The sequence below is a fragment of the Manihot esculenta genome, chromosome 11 (assembly GCF_001659605.2).
Source record: "Manihot esculenta cultivar AM560-2 chromosome 11, M.esculenta_v8, whole genome shotgun sequence".
In the NCBI taxonomy this organism is placed as follows: Eukaryota; Viridiplantae; Streptophyta; class Magnoliopsida; order Malpighiales; family Euphorbiaceae; genus Manihot; species Manihot esculenta.
Window position 1 is genome coordinate 25592051 of NC_035171.2, and position 19199 is coordinate 25611249.

The 19199-nt window shown below is 34.3% G+C and overlaps 1 protein-coding gene across 1 annotated transcript in view; it reads left to right on the forward strand.

Annotated features, from left to right (window-relative positions):
• The window catches only part of LOC110627097 (NPC intracellular cholesterol transporter 1-like), a 78293-nt gene that overhangs the window by 39038 nt on the left and 20056 nt on the right, over nucleotides 1–19199 (forward strand). The window contains exons 20-27 of the mRNA XM_043962152.1: nucleotides 500–698; nucleotides 787–930; nucleotides 1061–1104; nucleotides 1539–1622; nucleotides 1727–1795; nucleotides 1903–1979; nucleotides 7684–7753; nucleotides 11932–12081. Coding sequence (XP_043818087.1) covers nucleotides 500–698; nucleotides 787–930; nucleotides 1061–1104; nucleotides 1539–1622; nucleotides 1727–1795; nucleotides 1903–1979; nucleotides 7684–7753; nucleotides 11932–12081 — 837 coding nt within the window. The remainder of the gene's footprint in view (nucleotides 1–499; nucleotides 699–786; nucleotides 931–1060; nucleotides 1105–1538; nucleotides 1623–1726; nucleotides 1796–1902; nucleotides 1980–7683; nucleotides 7754–11931; nucleotides 12082–19199) is intronic.

A 19199-nucleotide genomic window follows, 5' to 3' on the forward strand; every position in this document is an offset into this window, starting at 1 on the left:
AAAAGGTGGGGGCTATCTAGTGGAACTGTTCACTAGAAGTGATTGGGATATTAACCATTTATATGTCATGGCCATGCAAAAAATTACTATTCATAGGCATAACTGTGCTTTCAAGCCCAGTTATATGTGGGGCTTTCTTCCTATTTCTCCCCTTTGATCACAAACCCAGAAATGCGGATGAACAAACAGTTAGAATTCCAATCTTCCATGTTGAACTGGACTTGAAACTGGGCTTCCCTCGCCAAAATGGCTTCAGCTGTTTTGGTTTGGTTTGGTTTGGTTGCGTTGCCTTTAACTTATATGCCCTTTAATTTTTATTGTTTTCTTTTGTGCACTGCTGATGCGACATTTATTCCCACAAGCCATATTCTGATTTCTGACACCTTCCCACCCCCAGTTTGCGGTAATTGAACTTGGCCCACAGAGGAGCATATACATGCTAGGGTACAAAACAATGTTAAAATTAATTGTTTGTTTCACTCCTTGTTCCTACAAACAGGTTGGGGTGGATAACATGTGTATATTGGTGCATGCTGTGAAACGGCAATCATTTGAGCTACTACTAGAGGAGCGAATAAGTAATGCGTTGGTTGAAGTTGGTCCATCAATAACACTTGCTAGTTTATCTGAGATTCTGGCATTTGCTGTTGGAAGTTTCATTCCTATGCCAGCATGTCGTGTTTTCTCTATGTTTGCAGGTTTGCAAATTACATTTTGTATTGTAATTTTGGTGTTTAATTTTTTTTTTAAACTGAACTTGGATATTGTTTGCCCGTTCTTCTGTAGCTTTGGCTGTTCTATTGGACTTCTTTCTACAAATTACAGCTTTTGTTGCATTGATTGTATTCGACTGTCAGAGAGCTGAGGATAGCAGGATTGACTGTTTCCCATGCATAAAGATGCCTTCATCTTCTGAAGGGCCTAATGAAGGTATCTGTATCATTTACACCATATTAATTTCCTTTGCTAATATGGGAAGTATGATATTGAACGAATCAGTAGATCTAAATTATTTTCATTATTTTATACCACCTCTAATGGAGTATCTTTTTGAATTTAGGCATCTACCAGAGAAGATCTGGTCTGCTGACTAGGTATATGAAGGTAACTTCTCAATATTCAGGTCATAAAACTAATGTCTTTACATCATTTTTTTATTCAAAGAGTATGCCGGACTTATATTGAGAACTAAATTGCTATAGGGGGTTGGTGAAAGGACCATCCCTCAACTATGAGGAATGTTGAAGTGGCACCGGTAGCCCTCCAAATGCTCCAGTATGGAAAGCTGAATAAATCAAAATAGTTGAGGGTAGACCTAGGATGTTGCAAGATGTAGTAAAAAGAGAATAGTTATGCTAGATCTTTTGGATAATGCCTTAAACTAAGTGGAATGGAGTAAAGAACTCATATAATTGATTGCAATTAATATTGGATTAACAATTAAATGAGTTGAGTTAATTATGTATTGGAAAGTCTTGAGAATTTTAAGTAATATTTTTCATTACCTAATGGCAATTTGTATTTTGATCTTACTGTAGGAGGTTCATGCACCCATTCTTGGCCTTTGGGGAGTTCAAATAGTTGTTATTGTTGTCTTTGTTGGATTTGCTTTGACGAGCATTGTAAGTTGTTCGACTTTACACAACTGATTTGGGGCCGTCTCGTCATTGTATTTGCTATACATTCACCATTTCAATAATTTTTTTAAATGTTTTTATTCTTCTAGGCACTATCTACAAGGATTGAGTCTGGTTTAGAGCAAAAGATTGTTCTTCCCCGAGACTCTTACCTTCAGGTTCATGCTATATTGATTTTCGTTTATTTTATAAAAATTTGCTTTTTTATTTTGGTATTTTCCTTCATGTCTAACTTTCTTAAAACAAAACTTGTTTTGTATCTCAGGGTTATTTCAATAATGTTTCTGAATATTTGAGAATTGGACCACCACTATATTTTGTTGTGAAGGATTACAACTATAGGTATCAGTTTTTGTTTTATCTTGACACTCTAATTTATTAAGCCTTCTGTTGGAATTGATGAAACGTTTCTTTTATGCATGGGATATCACATTGAAGATCTCATGAATATGAGAAAATTAGGAGATTGATTAGCACGTAGTAGTTATTTGTCAATAGAGTTCCATATGTATCATGCCGTTATAAATGTAGACTTTTGTATTCTGTAATTGAAATAGAATGAGCTGAACAAAAATGTAGGCTTTGTAGTTTATTGTTGTAGTTTGTTGTTCTCCTTCCTGCCTCTTTATTTTGCTTGTCGTCATGTACTAGATCCTGCATAAAAGTTTGGGCCTTCTTTTCTTTCCCCTAAAACTTTGAGCATCTTCTTTTTCTTCTTCTTCTCCTCCTCCTCCTCCTCCCCTATCTTTTGCATTTTTTTCTCCATTTCAAAGCAGGGGTCTCCCTACTCTCTTTCTTCTTTTTTTTTCCTGTCTCTAGAGAAAACAAAAAGGCCCAAGATAAAGAAAAATAGAAGAAACATATGAAGAAAAAGATTTGACAAGTTCACCTCTACATTCACTGCCTAACAAGGAAGCAGCACTAGTTGTCGGCTATCTCAGCTCCAAAAGACAGTAACTGGAGAAGGGGTGTCTGAAGTCCTGTGCAGCTCCAAGTTTTCTGCTCTTTCTATTTCTCTAATTTCCCGCTGCTCCTCTTTATTTCTTTTTTAATTTTATTTTCTTTATTGCCGCTTTCTAGTTCTGCCCCCACCAGCAACCTCAATCAGTTTAGTCAATTCCAGCAAAGCATTCTTTGGTCTTTGGGTCTTTGACTCCTTTAAATCTGGTAACAGTAACACAGCTTTAGGGATCTGCTCTGTTTGGATCCTAGTTTTGCTGGACTTGCTTGTTTTCTGGACTTGCCTTCGGTTTAGCAAAAATCTCATTGAGGGAGAGTGTTGGAATTGGTGACACCTTTTTCTTAACGCATGGGACATGTCTCATTGAAGAATCTCATGCTTATGAGAAAGAACTGAGATTTATTAGCATAATCTTAGGAATGATATATTGATAGTCTTCCATATATATCCTGTATTCTCAATACAAATATGGACTTATGCATTGTGCAATTAGAAGGTCTAGTTGCTAAAATAAGTCAAAAGCTTTTTGCGTTTTTGCAAGTCTAATCCAAAAGTTTTAATTATTGGCATAATTTATTTAACTGAATATATTTAAAGAATTTTATCCAAAATTTTACGAAATTGTGAAATATTGTTGTAATTTATCCATTTTTTTATATGTTTTTTAATTTCATTTTCTAGTTGATCTAACCTTATTAATACCATCAATGACTATAAAACTTCATTTGGATATCCATGATATATCAAAATTCTTATCATGTAGTCAAATTAGGTGGTTTTAGTCATACACAGTCTCTTTCCTCATTAATACCAAATCACATCACTATTTGATGCTCATTGGTTGTGGAAATAATATTATGGAAAAGTTGATGAATATGGTAAAGATAGATTTTAATGGTAGTTGCAAAGAAGTTGAAAAATGGAGTTAAAGGTTCAACCAAGGAAAATTGGATAAAATTTTAAAGCTTTCTAGAAATTTGGATAATTGTGCCAAGATTTGGACATTTGCGTTAATTGTCAAGTCATGAAAAGGTTTGACTGATTTTTGTAATTAGGCCTGATTTTAGAGTGAATAAAAATTTAGTGTTTTTTTCTGTTCTCTTCTGTCTTTTTCATCTTCCTTGAAATCTCAACACTTCTTGTGTTCAAAGTTATACCATGTGCATTGTTTTACATCGTGGTTGCAGCTGCATTCAGTCATTGTCACAGTTAATGGAAATAGGCCTATAACGGGCATAACATTACGGCAGGTGCTATCCCATCTTTTTGAAAAATTTTCAAAGTTCATGAAATGAAGAGATATTGGTAGATATAAATAAGATTCATATACACAATTATATAATAGGCTCAGTACATCAAATAAAGACTATAAATCCTTATTCTTAAACATCATTATCATTAATTAATTTATAACAAAGGATTTTAAAGAGGTGAATTATTGGTTAAGGTAGTTACATGTAAGTAATGGTCGGTAATGGCCATAACGTAACAGCTGCTACACTTACAAATTTTTTGGGGGCCTGTAAATAACGGTGAAACGGGGAACAACCACCCAAAATCCTGTTACATTATGTAAGGGCTGTTATTTGATTCCATGACCATGTGTTATGTAAGCTAGCAACCTAATAAATTATACATTTGTAATATGAGGATTTTTAGGATATAAGCAAAGGGGAACTAATTAGTGTTAGATAAACGTAATGCAAGTTTTGTTTGTGTTTTTAGGGGAGTGGTTATGTTTCAGAAAACAGATATAGGGCGGGAAGACTGAGAAGATGCAGAAGGCAAAGAGTATGGTAGAAATTCTAAATTTTTATAGACACAAAGTTTATCTATTAGATTTAGAAATTGTCTTTAGGATGAAATGGCTTGGTGAACATAAACAGGATATAGGCGAAATAGGGAAAAACTCAGGTCATGTTGTTTGTTTGATATCAATTCTTTTGTTAATTGTTGGATTCCATACTTCAATAATTAAGAGGGATTATATTGTTAAGGCTCCACAAGTTTTCTTGATTTTCAAATGTTTGGTGCATTTTGGATGGTCAATATAAAATGTTGTATTGGTTAGAGGGAAAATTGAGGCATTTTCAAGAAATTAACTTTAAGAGAAAATTATTTTCCTAAAATTATATATTTATTAGAAGGGACTGAACTAATAAGGAACCACATAGCACATACTTGTTAGCCTACTTTCTATCACCAAGCATCTTTGGTTTGTTCTGGCTTCTCACTGGGCTAGTTGCCAAAACAATTTTAATCCCATATTTAAGTGCAAGCAAACAATAAAAGGAAAAGTGTTTTTCTCCCTCAAGAACTATTTTCTCCAAAGCATAAGTATTTATTATGAATGTATTTCTCGAATGTTATTCCATGAAAGAATAGATACAAATGTGAATATGAAACAAGTTCCTAACTAATTAGGAATTCCAAATCCCTAAAATTGAGCTATAAACTCAACTATACAAGGAATACATAATTAATTAGGAATATATGGTTGCCTTCTCTTAACATTCTCTCTTAGGTTTTAGCAATAGATGTTAATCATGCCTATCTTGTTATAAATATAGTTAACTTGAGCTCCATTAGGAGTTTTCTGAAGGTATCTTTGAACTAATCTCCATTTTTAACATGACGTGTGCATGAGTACTAAGGGCTAGTTCTACAAATGCGTTGAAGAATAGTTGGTTGTAGTTTAGTTTGGGGAAATATAAGAATAGTTGGTTGTATTTTAGTTTGGGGAAATAAAAGCTCTTCGGTCAAGAAGTTGTTGGAAATTTACAATTTATTCTAGGGAAGTTTATCCAACTTCTAATACAGGAAAATTATTCATCTTGTTAAATTTGGGCCAGGCCTAACTTACCCCAAAAGCTAGCTCTAGGGGGAGGAGTACCTATAGCCCATATAAGGGACACATTACCCCTTTCCACAATCGATGTGGGATTCAACACACCCCTTCACGCCCAGAATTTTTTACTGGTGCGTGTCATATTTATGGGGCGCCCAACATCGGATGGGGAGGCTCTGATACCATGTTAAATTTGGGCCAGACCTAACTCACCCCAAAAGCTAGTTCTAGGGGGGAGGAGTACCTATAGCCCATATAAGGGGCACATTACCCCTTTCCACAACCGATGTGGGATTCAACACATCTTTTTGCCACCAAAGGTTTCTATTGTGATCCTAGGTCACGGGTTGTGTCGTGGGGTGATTGAAAGAGAGTAAGCTCATCAGAGGGAGCTGTTAACACTTCAGACTCGTTAGTGGAAGAGTCTTAAATCTCAAATATATTTGCAAGTGTTAAATTTGGGTCAGGCCTAACTCACCTTAAAAGCTAGCTCAAGGGGGAGTGTTATGGCCCATATAAGGGGCGCATTACCACTTTCCACAACCAATGTGGGATTCAACAGCAAGTAATCTACTTTTTTTTAGTACTCATAAATTAACCCTATATATATATAATTAAAAGTTTACAATAGTAAAAGAATTCCTAACGATTTAAAGTTCTGCCCTATTTGATAATAACTAGAAAGTTTTTCATAATCTAAACAATAGATAAAGATTGATGAGAATTAGAATCTATCCATTATTTGTAACATCACTTCCCTTAAGGAGAGAGAGATTGTCCTCAAGCTCAAATTCTAGATACGCTTGGCTAAAATAAGATAGCGGGTTCTTTTTTGAAGCATCATCTTCTATTGTTTGCATTTGATCCTTTTGCTCATTCACTTCCAAGTCCAACCCAAAAAATTTCTTGTATTGATAAACAATATAATAAAGTTTATTGCTATTGTAAGAAAAACTTTTGGCCCTTCTTTTTGCCATTTTTGGTCTTATAAGCTTTTTAATGAATAGAGAAGCAATATTTCTTCATTTGAAGCTCGACATATTGCTCACATTAGTATCATATGATCCCTTTGTAATCTTAGAAGGAACCATTGTAGATTGTGCGGTGGAATAGGAAATGGTCTTCCATCCATTGGTTCTCTCCACTTGTTGCTTGCATTCAAATGCTCGTGCTAGATTCATAGCAGCCATCTCTCCTGCTTCTACTTGAGAGTCGGGATTATCTTCAATTTGAATGCCTCTATTTAGAATACTACTATTGTTATCTATACCCGCACATGTGTCTTTGTTGCAGTTGTCATTGGGATTACTTAGAAAATTTTGTAAACGCCGAAACATATTTTGCATTTGAGACTCAAATTGAGCAATCCTAGCTTCCATCTTTGATTTGAGCTGAACCAATCTAGCCTTGTTTTGTACTTGCAAATCACAAAGTAAGTATTTTAGTTTCTTGATTAAGTTTGTCGAATCTCCCATGACAATGGGCTTATACTAATTTATTGTGGTCCCGGATCATGGATCATGTCATGAGATGATGGATAAGGAAGGCGTTCATCAAAAGAAGCTCTTAACACTTCAGACTCGTTGATGGGAGGATCTTAAATCTCAAATATATTTGTAATTAATTTGCTTTTTTTTTAATTACTCATAAATTAACCCCATATAATGATGGGTTCACGATAGCATAAGGATTCTGTTATAAGGAGAATAAAACGTGTTAGAAAATAAATAGAAGGTATTGAGGGTTGAAAATTGAAATTGTAATAAAAGGATAGAGTAGAAGATAGTAAACTTAGCTGGGAATTAGTTAGAGAGTGGAGTGGTGGGAACAGTTATTTTAGAGATGTAAAAGTTGTATAAATAACAGCTATTATAACTAAAGGGGAACCATTTCAAGAATTATCAATTTTAATCAATCTTTCTTTCTACTATCTCTCTCTTCTTCTATTTCTCTCCGCTTTCCTCTCTTTATGACTTGTTAGGGATTCAATCCATAACAGATTCCTAACAAATTAAAAGCCCTACCCTACTTGAAAATAACTAAAAAGTTTATCCTAATCTAAACAATAAAGAAGATGGATAATATTCAGAAAGTCTATCTGTTATCTATAACAGTTTCATTTTGCTGTAACATTTCAATTGATCCTTTTATTGATTAACTATTGCATATGATAATTTGTAATTTGTTTCTCGAATAATTTGGTCTCATCTTTGTTGTCAAATAACTTTTTTATGCAGCCTTGAATCAAGACATACAAACCAGTTATGCTCCATCAGCCAATGTGATTCGAACTCACTGTTGAATGAGGTGATGTATTGGTCAATTATTTTTACATGCAAGTTGGACTGCTAAGTAGCACTTCTTTGTTCTTCTTAATTTGCATGTATGTGTTCTTTGAATCCATCTTTCTTTTCCAAATTTCAGATTATTATGCATAGTATCACACATTTTCATTTTAAAGTTACTAAATCATCTTAGTGTTCACATTTTTATGGCATTTATGCTTTTGATTATACATATTGCGACTTAATATGTTTGGAAAAAAGAAGTGACAAGTTGTATCTGTGGCAGGAAAAAGAAAATCTTGTCCATTTCTTGAGAGCTTGTGTAAAAGATAGCTTCTAAGGACAACATTAGAAACTACGTGAAATAATATTAGTGATATAGTAAAACTGAGGATTAGACTTTTGGTAGAGCATCTGGCATAGGAAGATTCATATTGCTGACCCTCTAAAGTTGGGATTAGGATGTTAGCTGCTGTGACAATCTTGGAACTTGGAAGTAATGAACTACATTGTGTTATAACATTGTCAGTTGGATACATGGTTTTAAATAACGGCTGCTACGTAACGTAACGGCCGTTATGTAACGGGTTTTGAGGGGGCCGTTACCTGTTATCCCGTTATACAATGGCCCCTCCTGATTTGCAGGCGTAACGGCCGTTACCGTTACATCCGTTATGTAACGGTAACGGCCATTTACCAATAATTAAAATTCTTTTATATCCTTTTATCTTCTGCTTGCTATTCTCATTTTCTTTAGTTTCTACACTTTTCAGCAGCTTCAAAGACTATATTTTTTAAGTTTTCTCTTCCCTTTCTCTTTCAAATTTCAATTTTCCCTACATATTTCTTGTATAAACTTAGATCCATTATAAAATACTCTATTTTCAAGCTTATTTCTTCTAAAAAGTTAGTTAAATTTTATATATTTTAGTTTTTAATTGTTATTTTTTTCCCTTTTTTTTGTAAGTTTTTGTGGATTAAAGTGTTAGTTTTGAGTTAAAATTGTATTTTGAGCTATTAGTTTACTAGATCTATAAAGATTATGTTGATTTTTCTTATTTTAAACTATATGATGTTTAACGTAAGTTAAATAATCTATATTTTATATGTTTATGTTTATTATGCATTTGTATATATTGTTCTGAATTAAATCTAATCAATATCATTTTACTTATGAACTTTGCAAGTTTTTTAAAAAAATTTGCGTAGCGCCAGGCCATTACCGTTACATTACAGCCGTTACAGGTCTGTTTCCGTTACCCGCGACCACGACCGGGAACGTGGCCGCGACCGCGATTTAAAACCATGGTTGGATATTAATTTAGATGGGAGATTATTCCTATGTGTGCATAGTGCCATGTTGGCCTATTGCAGCATTACTTATTCTTGCTATGGATATTGTTATTCTTAGTGAAACAGTGATGAGAAAAGAAAGAGAAAAAGAGATTTTGAGAGAAAGATACTTGATTATTTCCCTTGAGCCAATTGGATATATATGCTACTTACAAGAATAAATTAATTCCCTAATAGCTTAATCATATCACACAATTATATCCCTAATTATGCACACAATCACTACAAATGCTATTTACAGGAAGTATCAACACTCCCCCTCAAGCTGGAGATGGACACACTTGCCTACACTTGAGGCAAAGGAGAGATAAGGGTCGAAGGTATAGGCAAATCTCTAGGAACAAAGGTTTTGTGTGCTGGACTAGAAGAAAAGTAAGAAGAGGTTTCAAAAAAGGTGACACCTGCGGACACAAAGTATTGTTAGAAGTAGGGTCATAGCATTTGTAACCTTTTTGAAGCCGTGAATAACCGAGAAAGACACATTTAATCGATTTAGATTGGAGTTTGTCTTTGCTAGGAGTATGATCATGAACAAAGCATATACATCCAAAAACACGCAGAGAGAATTGGGTGGAATTCTGATTAGGAAATAGAACAGAACGAGGACTTTGATGCTGCAAAACGGAGGAAGGCATTCGGTTGATCAAGTAACATGCAGTAAGGACAGTTTTCCGCCAAAAACGCAATAGAACATTGTGATGTAGGAGCAAGGTGCGGGCTGTTTCAATTAAATGTCGATTTTTTCGCTCCGCAACCCCATTTTATTGTGGGGTATGAGAACAAGATGTTTGGTGAGTAATATCCTGAGTAGATAAGAAATGAGTGAATGAGGAAGACAAATATTCTCTTGCATTGTCACTTCACAATATCTTAATGTGAACATCAAATTGATTATAGATTTTGGCATAAAATTTTTGAAAAATAGAAAATAACTCAGAACGATTCTTCATCAGAAAAAGCCAAGTGCAATGAGAATAGCCATCAATAAAGGTAACAAAATATTGAAATCCCAGGGTTGTAGGGTTGTACTAATTCGACTTAGACCCTAAACATCTGAATGAACAATGTCAAACATAGAATTGGCCCTATTATTGACCCACTTGGGAAAAGAAGTTTGAGTTTGCTTTTCAAGTTGACAAGACTCGCATTCTAAGGAAGGCAAGGAAGAGAGACTAGGAACCAGTTTTTGTAACTTGTTTAGACTTGGGTGTTCCCAGCGACTATGAATGAGTTCAGCGGAGGTAGTAGACACACAAGCACTTGGAGGGTTAGAAGTGGAGAAATAGTACAATCCGTATGACTCATATACTGCTCCAATTGTGTTTCCAGTACTTCGGTCCTGCACAATCACAGAATCAGCAGTAAAGATGACTGAACAATGAAGATGTTTAGTCAATTTGCTAATAGAAATTAGGTTGTATGAACATTCAGGGATGAATAAAACATTAGTCAAGGGGATAGAAGGAAGGAGATATAAGTTACCTGTCCCTTTAACTTGAGTTTGTGAATCATTAGCTAATGCAACTTTAGATGGTGTAGAAGGTGAAACAAGAGTAGAGAAAAGATTGAAATTACCAAAGATATGATCAGAAATATCAGAGTCGAGGATCCATGAACCAATGGGTAAAGACTTGGTTAGATAAGCAAAGGAGTTACCAGAATGAGCAATATTTGGAGAAGCATGTTGTTGAGTAGATCGGAACTGTAGATATTCTCTGTACTTTGCTTCATTTAGTGACTGAATTCGGTTTGGAACGTGAGTCTACTCTATTTGATTGGGCCATGTGAACTTTATTTTGGGTTATCTGCTTCTCAGACATGTTGAAGAGGAAAGGAATTTGCTTTAGGATGTGAACAGTAGTCCCGAAGTTACTGTTCACGAAGGATGGGTGAAGGAGGGCTGGTCAGGTGACTGGACCTAGTGGGCTGGAGTCGTCGGCGTTGGGTGAGTCTGGGGGAAGGATCGCCAGCATGAAGAGGTTGCCGGAAAGGGTAACGCGTTGGTGTGTGTACCGGACGCAAAAACAGAGTGGCGGCGCGTGAAAGTGCATGGTGGCGTTTCTGGTGACAGCGCTTCAACGAGATGCTAGTTGGAAACTGGCGAGGCTAGTGGCCTGGGTGGTGAGATTGACCGACTTCCAGAAAACCTCCAAATGAAGGTGGCAGATCTGCCACCTTCATTTAGAGGTTTTCTGGAAGTCGGTCAATCTCACCACCCAGGCCACTAGCCACTCATAGATAGGCCAAGATGCTCGGCTCTGATACCATGAAACAGTGATGAAAAAACAGAGAGAAAGAGGTTTTGAGAGAAAGATACTTTATTATTTCCTTTAAGCCAATTGGAGTATATATACTACTTACAAGAAGAAATTAATTTCCTAATTATGGCCTAATCATATCTCAATCATATCACACAATCATATCCCTAATTATGCAGACAATCACTACAAATCTAGGTGATTTACAGAAAGTATCTCACCAGTTAGAATGCTAGTTGATTACTATAATCATGCGAGTAATTGTGTGTATAATTGTTTGAATGTGCTTAGTTATGCAGTCAGTTGTTATCACTTATTATTTATTTACACAAAAATGCATGCAGGAATAATAACTCATTCCAATTCTCTTGATTTTTTTATTCTCCGTCTCTTCCTCCTCTTCTATTTTTATAGTTATTTTCTCGTGTAATTTTATCTACATACTGTTATAACCTACAGGACTTATTATGTCGAAAGTCTCACATGGTGCCTCACATGGTGCCGCCATTAGATGATAAAATTCTGTTCTCCTCATTACCAGCAGTAAAACGCTTTCTCTGAACATATGAATATGTAAATTACATTACAGATATCAAGAGCGTCATTAATTCCAGAATCAAGCTACATTGCAAAGCCTGCCGCATCATGGCTTGATGACTTTCTTGTGTGGATATCACCAGAAGCGTTTGGCTGCTGTCGAAAGTTTATAAATGGTACTTACTGTCCACCAGATGATCAGGTTGGTGCTTAGCTTGTATGCCATATGCTAAACTTTTGAAAGTTCTAGCTCTTGTATCTTTTGCTGGAGACCTCTTACTGTTTCCAATTAAAATTTGGTTTCATATTTTAAAATATGTCTTGTATGTTCATATTGGATACTTATTTAGTTCCAATAACAAATAGTTTTATACTTTTAGCATGTAGTTTTTAATGATCCAATCATATAAGTTTATATGTTAATAGTTCGTTGTCTCTTTGTATCAAACTTGCATACAAGGGGTGGTAGTTATGATGCCTAAGAATAGTCGTTTAATATGAAAATACTGAAGGCTAATCTTGTAGAACCATAATACTGAAGGCTAATCTTGTAGAACCATAGTTATTAAGGACACAATGGTGCTAATGAGGAAGGTTAATCTTGAAGTTTAGGTGCAAGGTGCAAGACATAGGTGTATACCATGCAAACCATGATACCTCAAGTGCATAAATAAATTTTCTATAAAATACATTGGAGATGTTCATAACGGAATTCAAGATATTAGAATCTTTTAACCAACTTTAGCGAACTTAGTACTTGGTAGTTGGTAGTCATGAAAGGTTTAGGTTTTGCTTACCATTTGTGGTTCTAACTGTATTATTTGTTAAAGTTAGAACAAAGAGAAAAACGAAAATAATAAGAGAAGATTTGCATGGTTATTTTACAAGGGCCTAACCTATGGGCAAAGCCTAAAGGGCTGCATCTTTATTTAATTGTATTCCATCTCTCATATTATATAGTTTCTCTAATTATAATGAGAGATGCAAGACATATATGGCATAACATTGTTAGAGAAAATTACTATTTAGTCCCTGTAGTATGGGAAAACTCATTAGTTGATCCTTTAATTTTGAAAAATACATAAAAATGTCCGTGAGGTTTTAAAACATCTACTAATTAGTCTTTTCATTAGTTTTAATTGTTGAGTGTATAGTATTTAGTCCCCGTCGTATGGGGAAACTCATTAGTAGTTAGTTTCTTGGTTTTGGAAAATACATTAAAATGTTTATGAAATTTTAAAAGAAGTTTACTTATTAGTCTCTCCGTATTGAGCGCATTTTAGACTTTTCTCCAATAAACTAGTAGACTTTTTAAAACTCCAGTGACATTTTTATGTGCTTTTCAAATCGAGGGATCAACTAATGAGTTTTTCCATGCCACAATTTTATTCTGAGCTATGTGGCTTATGGTAGGAACTTGATTACTGTCAGCACTTTCAGGCATACTATACTAGGGATGCAGTCAAATTTCGAAAAATGATTGAGGAGTGGGTCTATGATTTTCTTGTAGGGTTGAATGATGAATATGATCCAATTCGGATCCAAGTGTTGGGGAAAACCCTTTTCTTTCACTAGAAGAGGCCCATGCCCATGTTCAACAAGAGGAAAGTCGCGGATATGCTATGCTCTATAGTGCACCAGTTGAAAAGGTTGGGTTAGCCGCTAGTTTGAGCATACTGCAGCCTCTTAATTCTAAGAAAGATCCTAATTCTGAAAAAGATCACTTGTATTGTGACTATTGTGGGAAACTAAGGCATAGTAAGGAGACTCACTGGAAGTTACGTAGTCAGACCACTAGAGGCATAGTAGGTACCTTTAGAGCCCAAGCTAGTTTATCAGAAATTATGGAGATGTCCTTTAAGGAGACAATAACTGCTAAATTCTTTTTCTCTAATGATGTTCAGAATCTCAAGCATCTCTTGTCTCATATTGATCCTCTTCCTCCTTTGGTGCCGCTTCCAACTTTGTAAAATCAGATAATGCTTTCTCTCTTGATACTGTCCCATGGATTATTGATCCTGGTGCGAATAAATACATGACAGACTTTTTTAAAGGCTTTCTCAATTATTTTCCTTCTCTAAACAAAGACAATGTCAGAATTGCTGATGGCTCTTTTACTCCTATATCCGAAACAAGTTCTGTTATTTGTGCACCCAATATTAAGTTATCATATGTCTTTTATATTTTCTGTTTTTCTATCAACTTTTTATCTGTCAATGCTATTACTAACGTTTTTAACTGTAAAATTGAATTCTTTTCTGATCATTGTGTTATTCAGAACCTTTTCATAGGGAAGAAGATTGGCAATGGTAGACTGCGTGATGGTTTATACATGTTGGAAGATAATTTAGGTTCAATGAAATCTCAAGCCTATTTTAGAGAAAATAAGGATGTCAATAAGGAAATAATACTGTAGCACAAGCAGTTAGAGTATCATCATTTTTTGCCTTAGAAAAACTTTATCCTAGTTTGTTTGATATAACTCAGTTTGATTCATTATTTTATATACTTGGGAGTATGCTAAGCACACTAGAACCTCTCATCTTTTGAGTCATAATAAAAGCCAAATTCTTTATGTGACTATTCATTCTGATGTTTGGGGGTTTACTCAAATTGTCTCCTTATTTGGTAATCGATGGTTTGTCACTTTTATTGATTGTTGGTATGGAAGACTTGGGTATATTTGATTAAAGCTAAAAGTGATGCTTTTTCTTGTTTTCAATCATTTTACAAGATAGATTTGTAGTCAATTTGATACTAAAGCAAAAAATTTGAGAAATGACAATGGCAGAGAATACAAATAGTAGGTTTTTTACTTATTTGGAGTTCAATGGGATAGTACACCAGTGTCCAAAATGGGGTTGCTGAAAGGGAAAACAAACATCTATTGGAGGTAGTTTGATCTCTTTTATTCACCATGAACCTACCCAATGCATATTGGGAGATGTAATCCTTATATCTACTTATCTTATCAATCGAATGCTCCTCAAAGCCCTTGACTTTATGAGTCATTTGGAGGTTTTACAAGGAAGGAATTCATATATTATTCCACTAAAAGTATTTGGGTGTGTCGTCTTTGTCTATACTAGGACGGCAAGAAAGTTGAACCCCAAGGTCCTTTAAATGTGTGTTTGTTAGATATTCTCCGACAGAAGGGATACAGGTATTATCACTCTCCATCTACGAAATACTTTGTAAGTATGGATGTTATCTTCAGAGAAACTGAACCCTACTTCAGTACTATTCACTCACCTATTCAGGGGGAGAATAATGAGTAAGAAACGACGATCCCAAATTTCGTGATTCTGAATGATCTGATTCAAAGGGAGGGTTTAGGGTTTAGGATTTAAGGTTTATTCTAGTAGACATGAAGAGACGTCTTTGGATAAGCCGGATTTGAGGATGTATTCGAGGAGAGATAAAGTAGAAGAAGCCATTATGCAGTATATTCAAAGTTTAGAATTTTCTTCTTCTTCTGGTTAGTAACCTTCAACTGTTGAATGCTCCACTGATTTAGATAAATCTATTGTATAAAAAAAAGGTGTCAAATCTTATACCAAACACTTTATTTCTAACTTTGTTTCTTATGAATTCTTATCTCTCTTATAGAGCCTTTGTCTTGTCTATTTCCTTTGTGTCTATTCCACAAGATTGGAAGGAAGCTCTCGGAGATCCTAAATGGAAGGGAGCACCGATTGAAGAGATGAAAGTATTGGCAAAAAATGAGATATGGAAGTTTGTCTCTCTGCGACCTGTGAAGAAATTAGTTGGTGTGAAGAAATTAGTTGGTTTTAAGTAGGTATTCACAGTGAAACACAAAGCTAATAGCACAATTGAACGGTTTAAGGCTAGATTGGTTGCTAAAGGTTTCACCCAAACCTATGGAGTGGAGTATCAAGAGACATTTGCCCCCAGTTGAAAAAATGTACTCAATCAAAGTCCTGTTATTTTGTACAGCCAACTTGGACAGGGACTTATGGTAGTTTGATGTGAAGAAAGCATTTCTCCATGGAGATTTAAAGGAACAGGTGTTCATAGAGATCCCTCCTGGGTTTGCTGATAAAAAAACACAAGGAAAGGTGTGCAAATTAAAAAAATACTTTTTATGGACTAAAACAATTGCAAATTAAAAAAGGCTTTGTATGGACTAAAACAATCTCACATAGCTTGATTTGACATGTTTAGCAGAATCATAATGTCCTTTGATTACCAACATAGTAATATTGATCACACTTTATTTATTAAAAATCACAAAAGTAAGATCATCCATCCTTCTTATTGTGTATCTTGATGATATAGTGGTGACAAGTGATGGCAAAGAGGAAATGACTCAACTAAAAAGATTATTGGCTCAAGAATTTGAAATCAAAGATCTAGAAAAGTTTAAATAGTTTCTAGGTATTGAGGTGGCCATATCAGAAAAAGGGATCCTTATCTCTCAAAGAAAGTACATTTTGGTTTCTTTGGAAGAAACTGGTATATTGGAGTGTAAACTAGCAGAATCTTCTATTGAAAGTAATCACAAGATACAAGCAGGAACACTGGTGAGTCTATGAATATTGGAAGATGGTAGAGATAGGTAGGTTGATCTCTCTCACACTCGATTAGATATAGCCTATACTGTTAATTTAGTCAGCCAATTCATGCACTCGCGAAATTCATATGCAAGTTATCTTTTGCATCTTGGGATACCTAAAATTTGCGCCAGGGAAAGAGTTTTTTTACTCCAAACATGGTCACCTCCGACTTGAAGTATTTACAAATGCAGATTGGGCAGAATCTCTTGATGACGGGAGATCAACCTCTGGCTACAGCACAATTGTGGGAGGTAACCTTGTCACCTGAAGGAGCAAAAAATAAAGTATTGTTGTTCGGTCAAGTGATAAAGCAGAATACATAATAATGGCCCAAGACTTGTGTGAACTTTTGTGGTTGCAGAAGTTATTGGAGAAGCTAATCAACACTTCATTAAAGAAAAATTAAAGGCGGTGTCTTAAGCTTAGTTCATCTTACTTTTACTGGGCAGCTTGCGGATGTGTTTAATAAAGGGCTCAACGATACCTACTATAATTTATTTGCAAGTTGGGCATGTGAGATATCTATGCCCCAAGTTGAGGGGAAGTGTTGATTTATTTGCTGATTTCTAGTGATATGATTTGATTTGATTTGATTATGGATTCTATGTATAAATTAGGATCTTTAATTATGTCGATAATTATTGGATTATTTGCTTCCTTTTTAGTCATAATTCTTTGTGTATAAATAGTCATGTAAATCACTTGTAAGGATTTAGAGTGAAATACAAGAATATTATAAAATTCTCCAAAATTCTTCAATAATAAATAATATTTATCTATTTATTTATTTATAAATAATGTCCATTTATCTATAGAAAATTAATATTAATTTCTTTAGTTATATTTTATATATTTTATTATTATTTTATTTTTTTGTTATATATATTATATTATTATATATTAAAATTATATTCTATATTTATATTATATATCAAATATTATTATTAATTGTTATATGGATTATTCTATTATTATTTAAGTATTTATATATCAATTTAATTATATACTATTTATAATTATAATAATTGTAATTTTTTATTTTTGTATCAATTTTTTTTATATATATTGAAAAATTAATATTAATCTTCTATATATAGTTTATATATTTTTAACTAAGTATATGAAAAATTTTATATTAATTATACGTATATATGCATATGTATATTTAAAATATATAAAAAAAAATGGCTTGACGTTTCACCTTTCGCCTAAGGCTCTTATCGCCTTATTGTCGCCTCTCGTCTTAATAACACTGTCTCTAAAAGAATTCCTCAAGTCACAATTTCATATAAAAAATTTGGGCTTCTTAAAATACTTTTTGGGCATTGAAGTTTTTTTTTTTTTTTTTTTTTTTTTTTCCGAAATGGAGGGCATTGAAGTTATAAGGTGTAAGATAGATATTTTCTTGTTTGTCATTAATTTGTTAGCAGAAATAAGAAAAAGTGCACCAATGATTCTAGATCTCCAACTTACCATATAAGATTGTGAGCTATTTGTAGATCCTGAAATCTATAGGAGATTAGTTGGTAAATTGAATTACTTGATGTGACTCGTCCAAGTATTGTATATTTAGTTAGTGAGGTGAGTCAATTTATGTCTTTTCCTACAGTTGCTCATTGGGAAGCTTTGGAAAATTATTTGTTATGTGAAAGCTCCATGGTGTTGTCTCTTTTAGGGTAATCATGGACATTCAAATTTTAAATCTTTTTCTGATGTGGATTGGGCAGTTTTAAAAGTTGATTCGAAGTCAATAACAAAATACCCTTTCTAATAAGGGAAATAACTTGGTGTCATGGAGAAGTAAGAAATAGAATGTTGTCTCCCGTTCCATTCCTAAATCTGAATATCCAGACATGGCACAAGCTGGATGTAAAGTTTTATACATTCCTCAACTGTTAGATGAGGTTGGTTTCATGAACTCCTTGCCCGCATATTTGTTGTGTGATAATCGAGTAGGTATCCATATTGCCTCTGAACGAGTATTTCATGAGCAGACCAAATATATCAAAATTGACTATTACTTTATTCTGAAAAAGATCCAACAAAAGATAATTTCAACAAGACAAGTCAAAACTGAAGGGTAGTTAGGGAATATTTTCACTAAGGCTCTTAATGGGACTTGGATTGATTATCTATGTAAAAGGTTGTGCATAATTAACATTTTTGGTCCAATTTGAGGGGGGGGCATTATAGGAAATAGAATATGCACAGATATACTAGATATTGTATGTTCATAAGGCTTGATTCTAGACTCAATCTTAGGCATGCTTTTAGGACTCTCTTTCCATTGTAATCGCGACTCTTGTATATAAATGTGTAATATTTTTTATACTGAAATGATGTAAGAAATAAATTCTCTGCACTATTGATTCGATCTCATGGGTTTCTGTTGAACCCTCTCGATTCCTTCATTGGCATCGTCGGTGCTCATGGATTTATGGATTGTGTTTATCAATGGATTTATGTTCCTTTCTGCTAGCATTGACTATGGGTGTTGGTTTGTTTTGATTTTCACTTTATAGGTTTAGATTTACTGTACTTAGTTTTCCTGTTTTGAGGTCTGTTTTGATCTTCGCAGTTCGCTTCCAGACAAATGTGTTGTGATATTATTGCACTGTGATTTTTTATTGAGTTTGGAATTTCACTGTATTGTATTTCCCTTTTTTTTAAGACGCTTGTATTATGATTTAGTGTATTGTGGGGATGGATTCTCCCTTCTTCGAATCTGTGGTTGTTTCGAGTT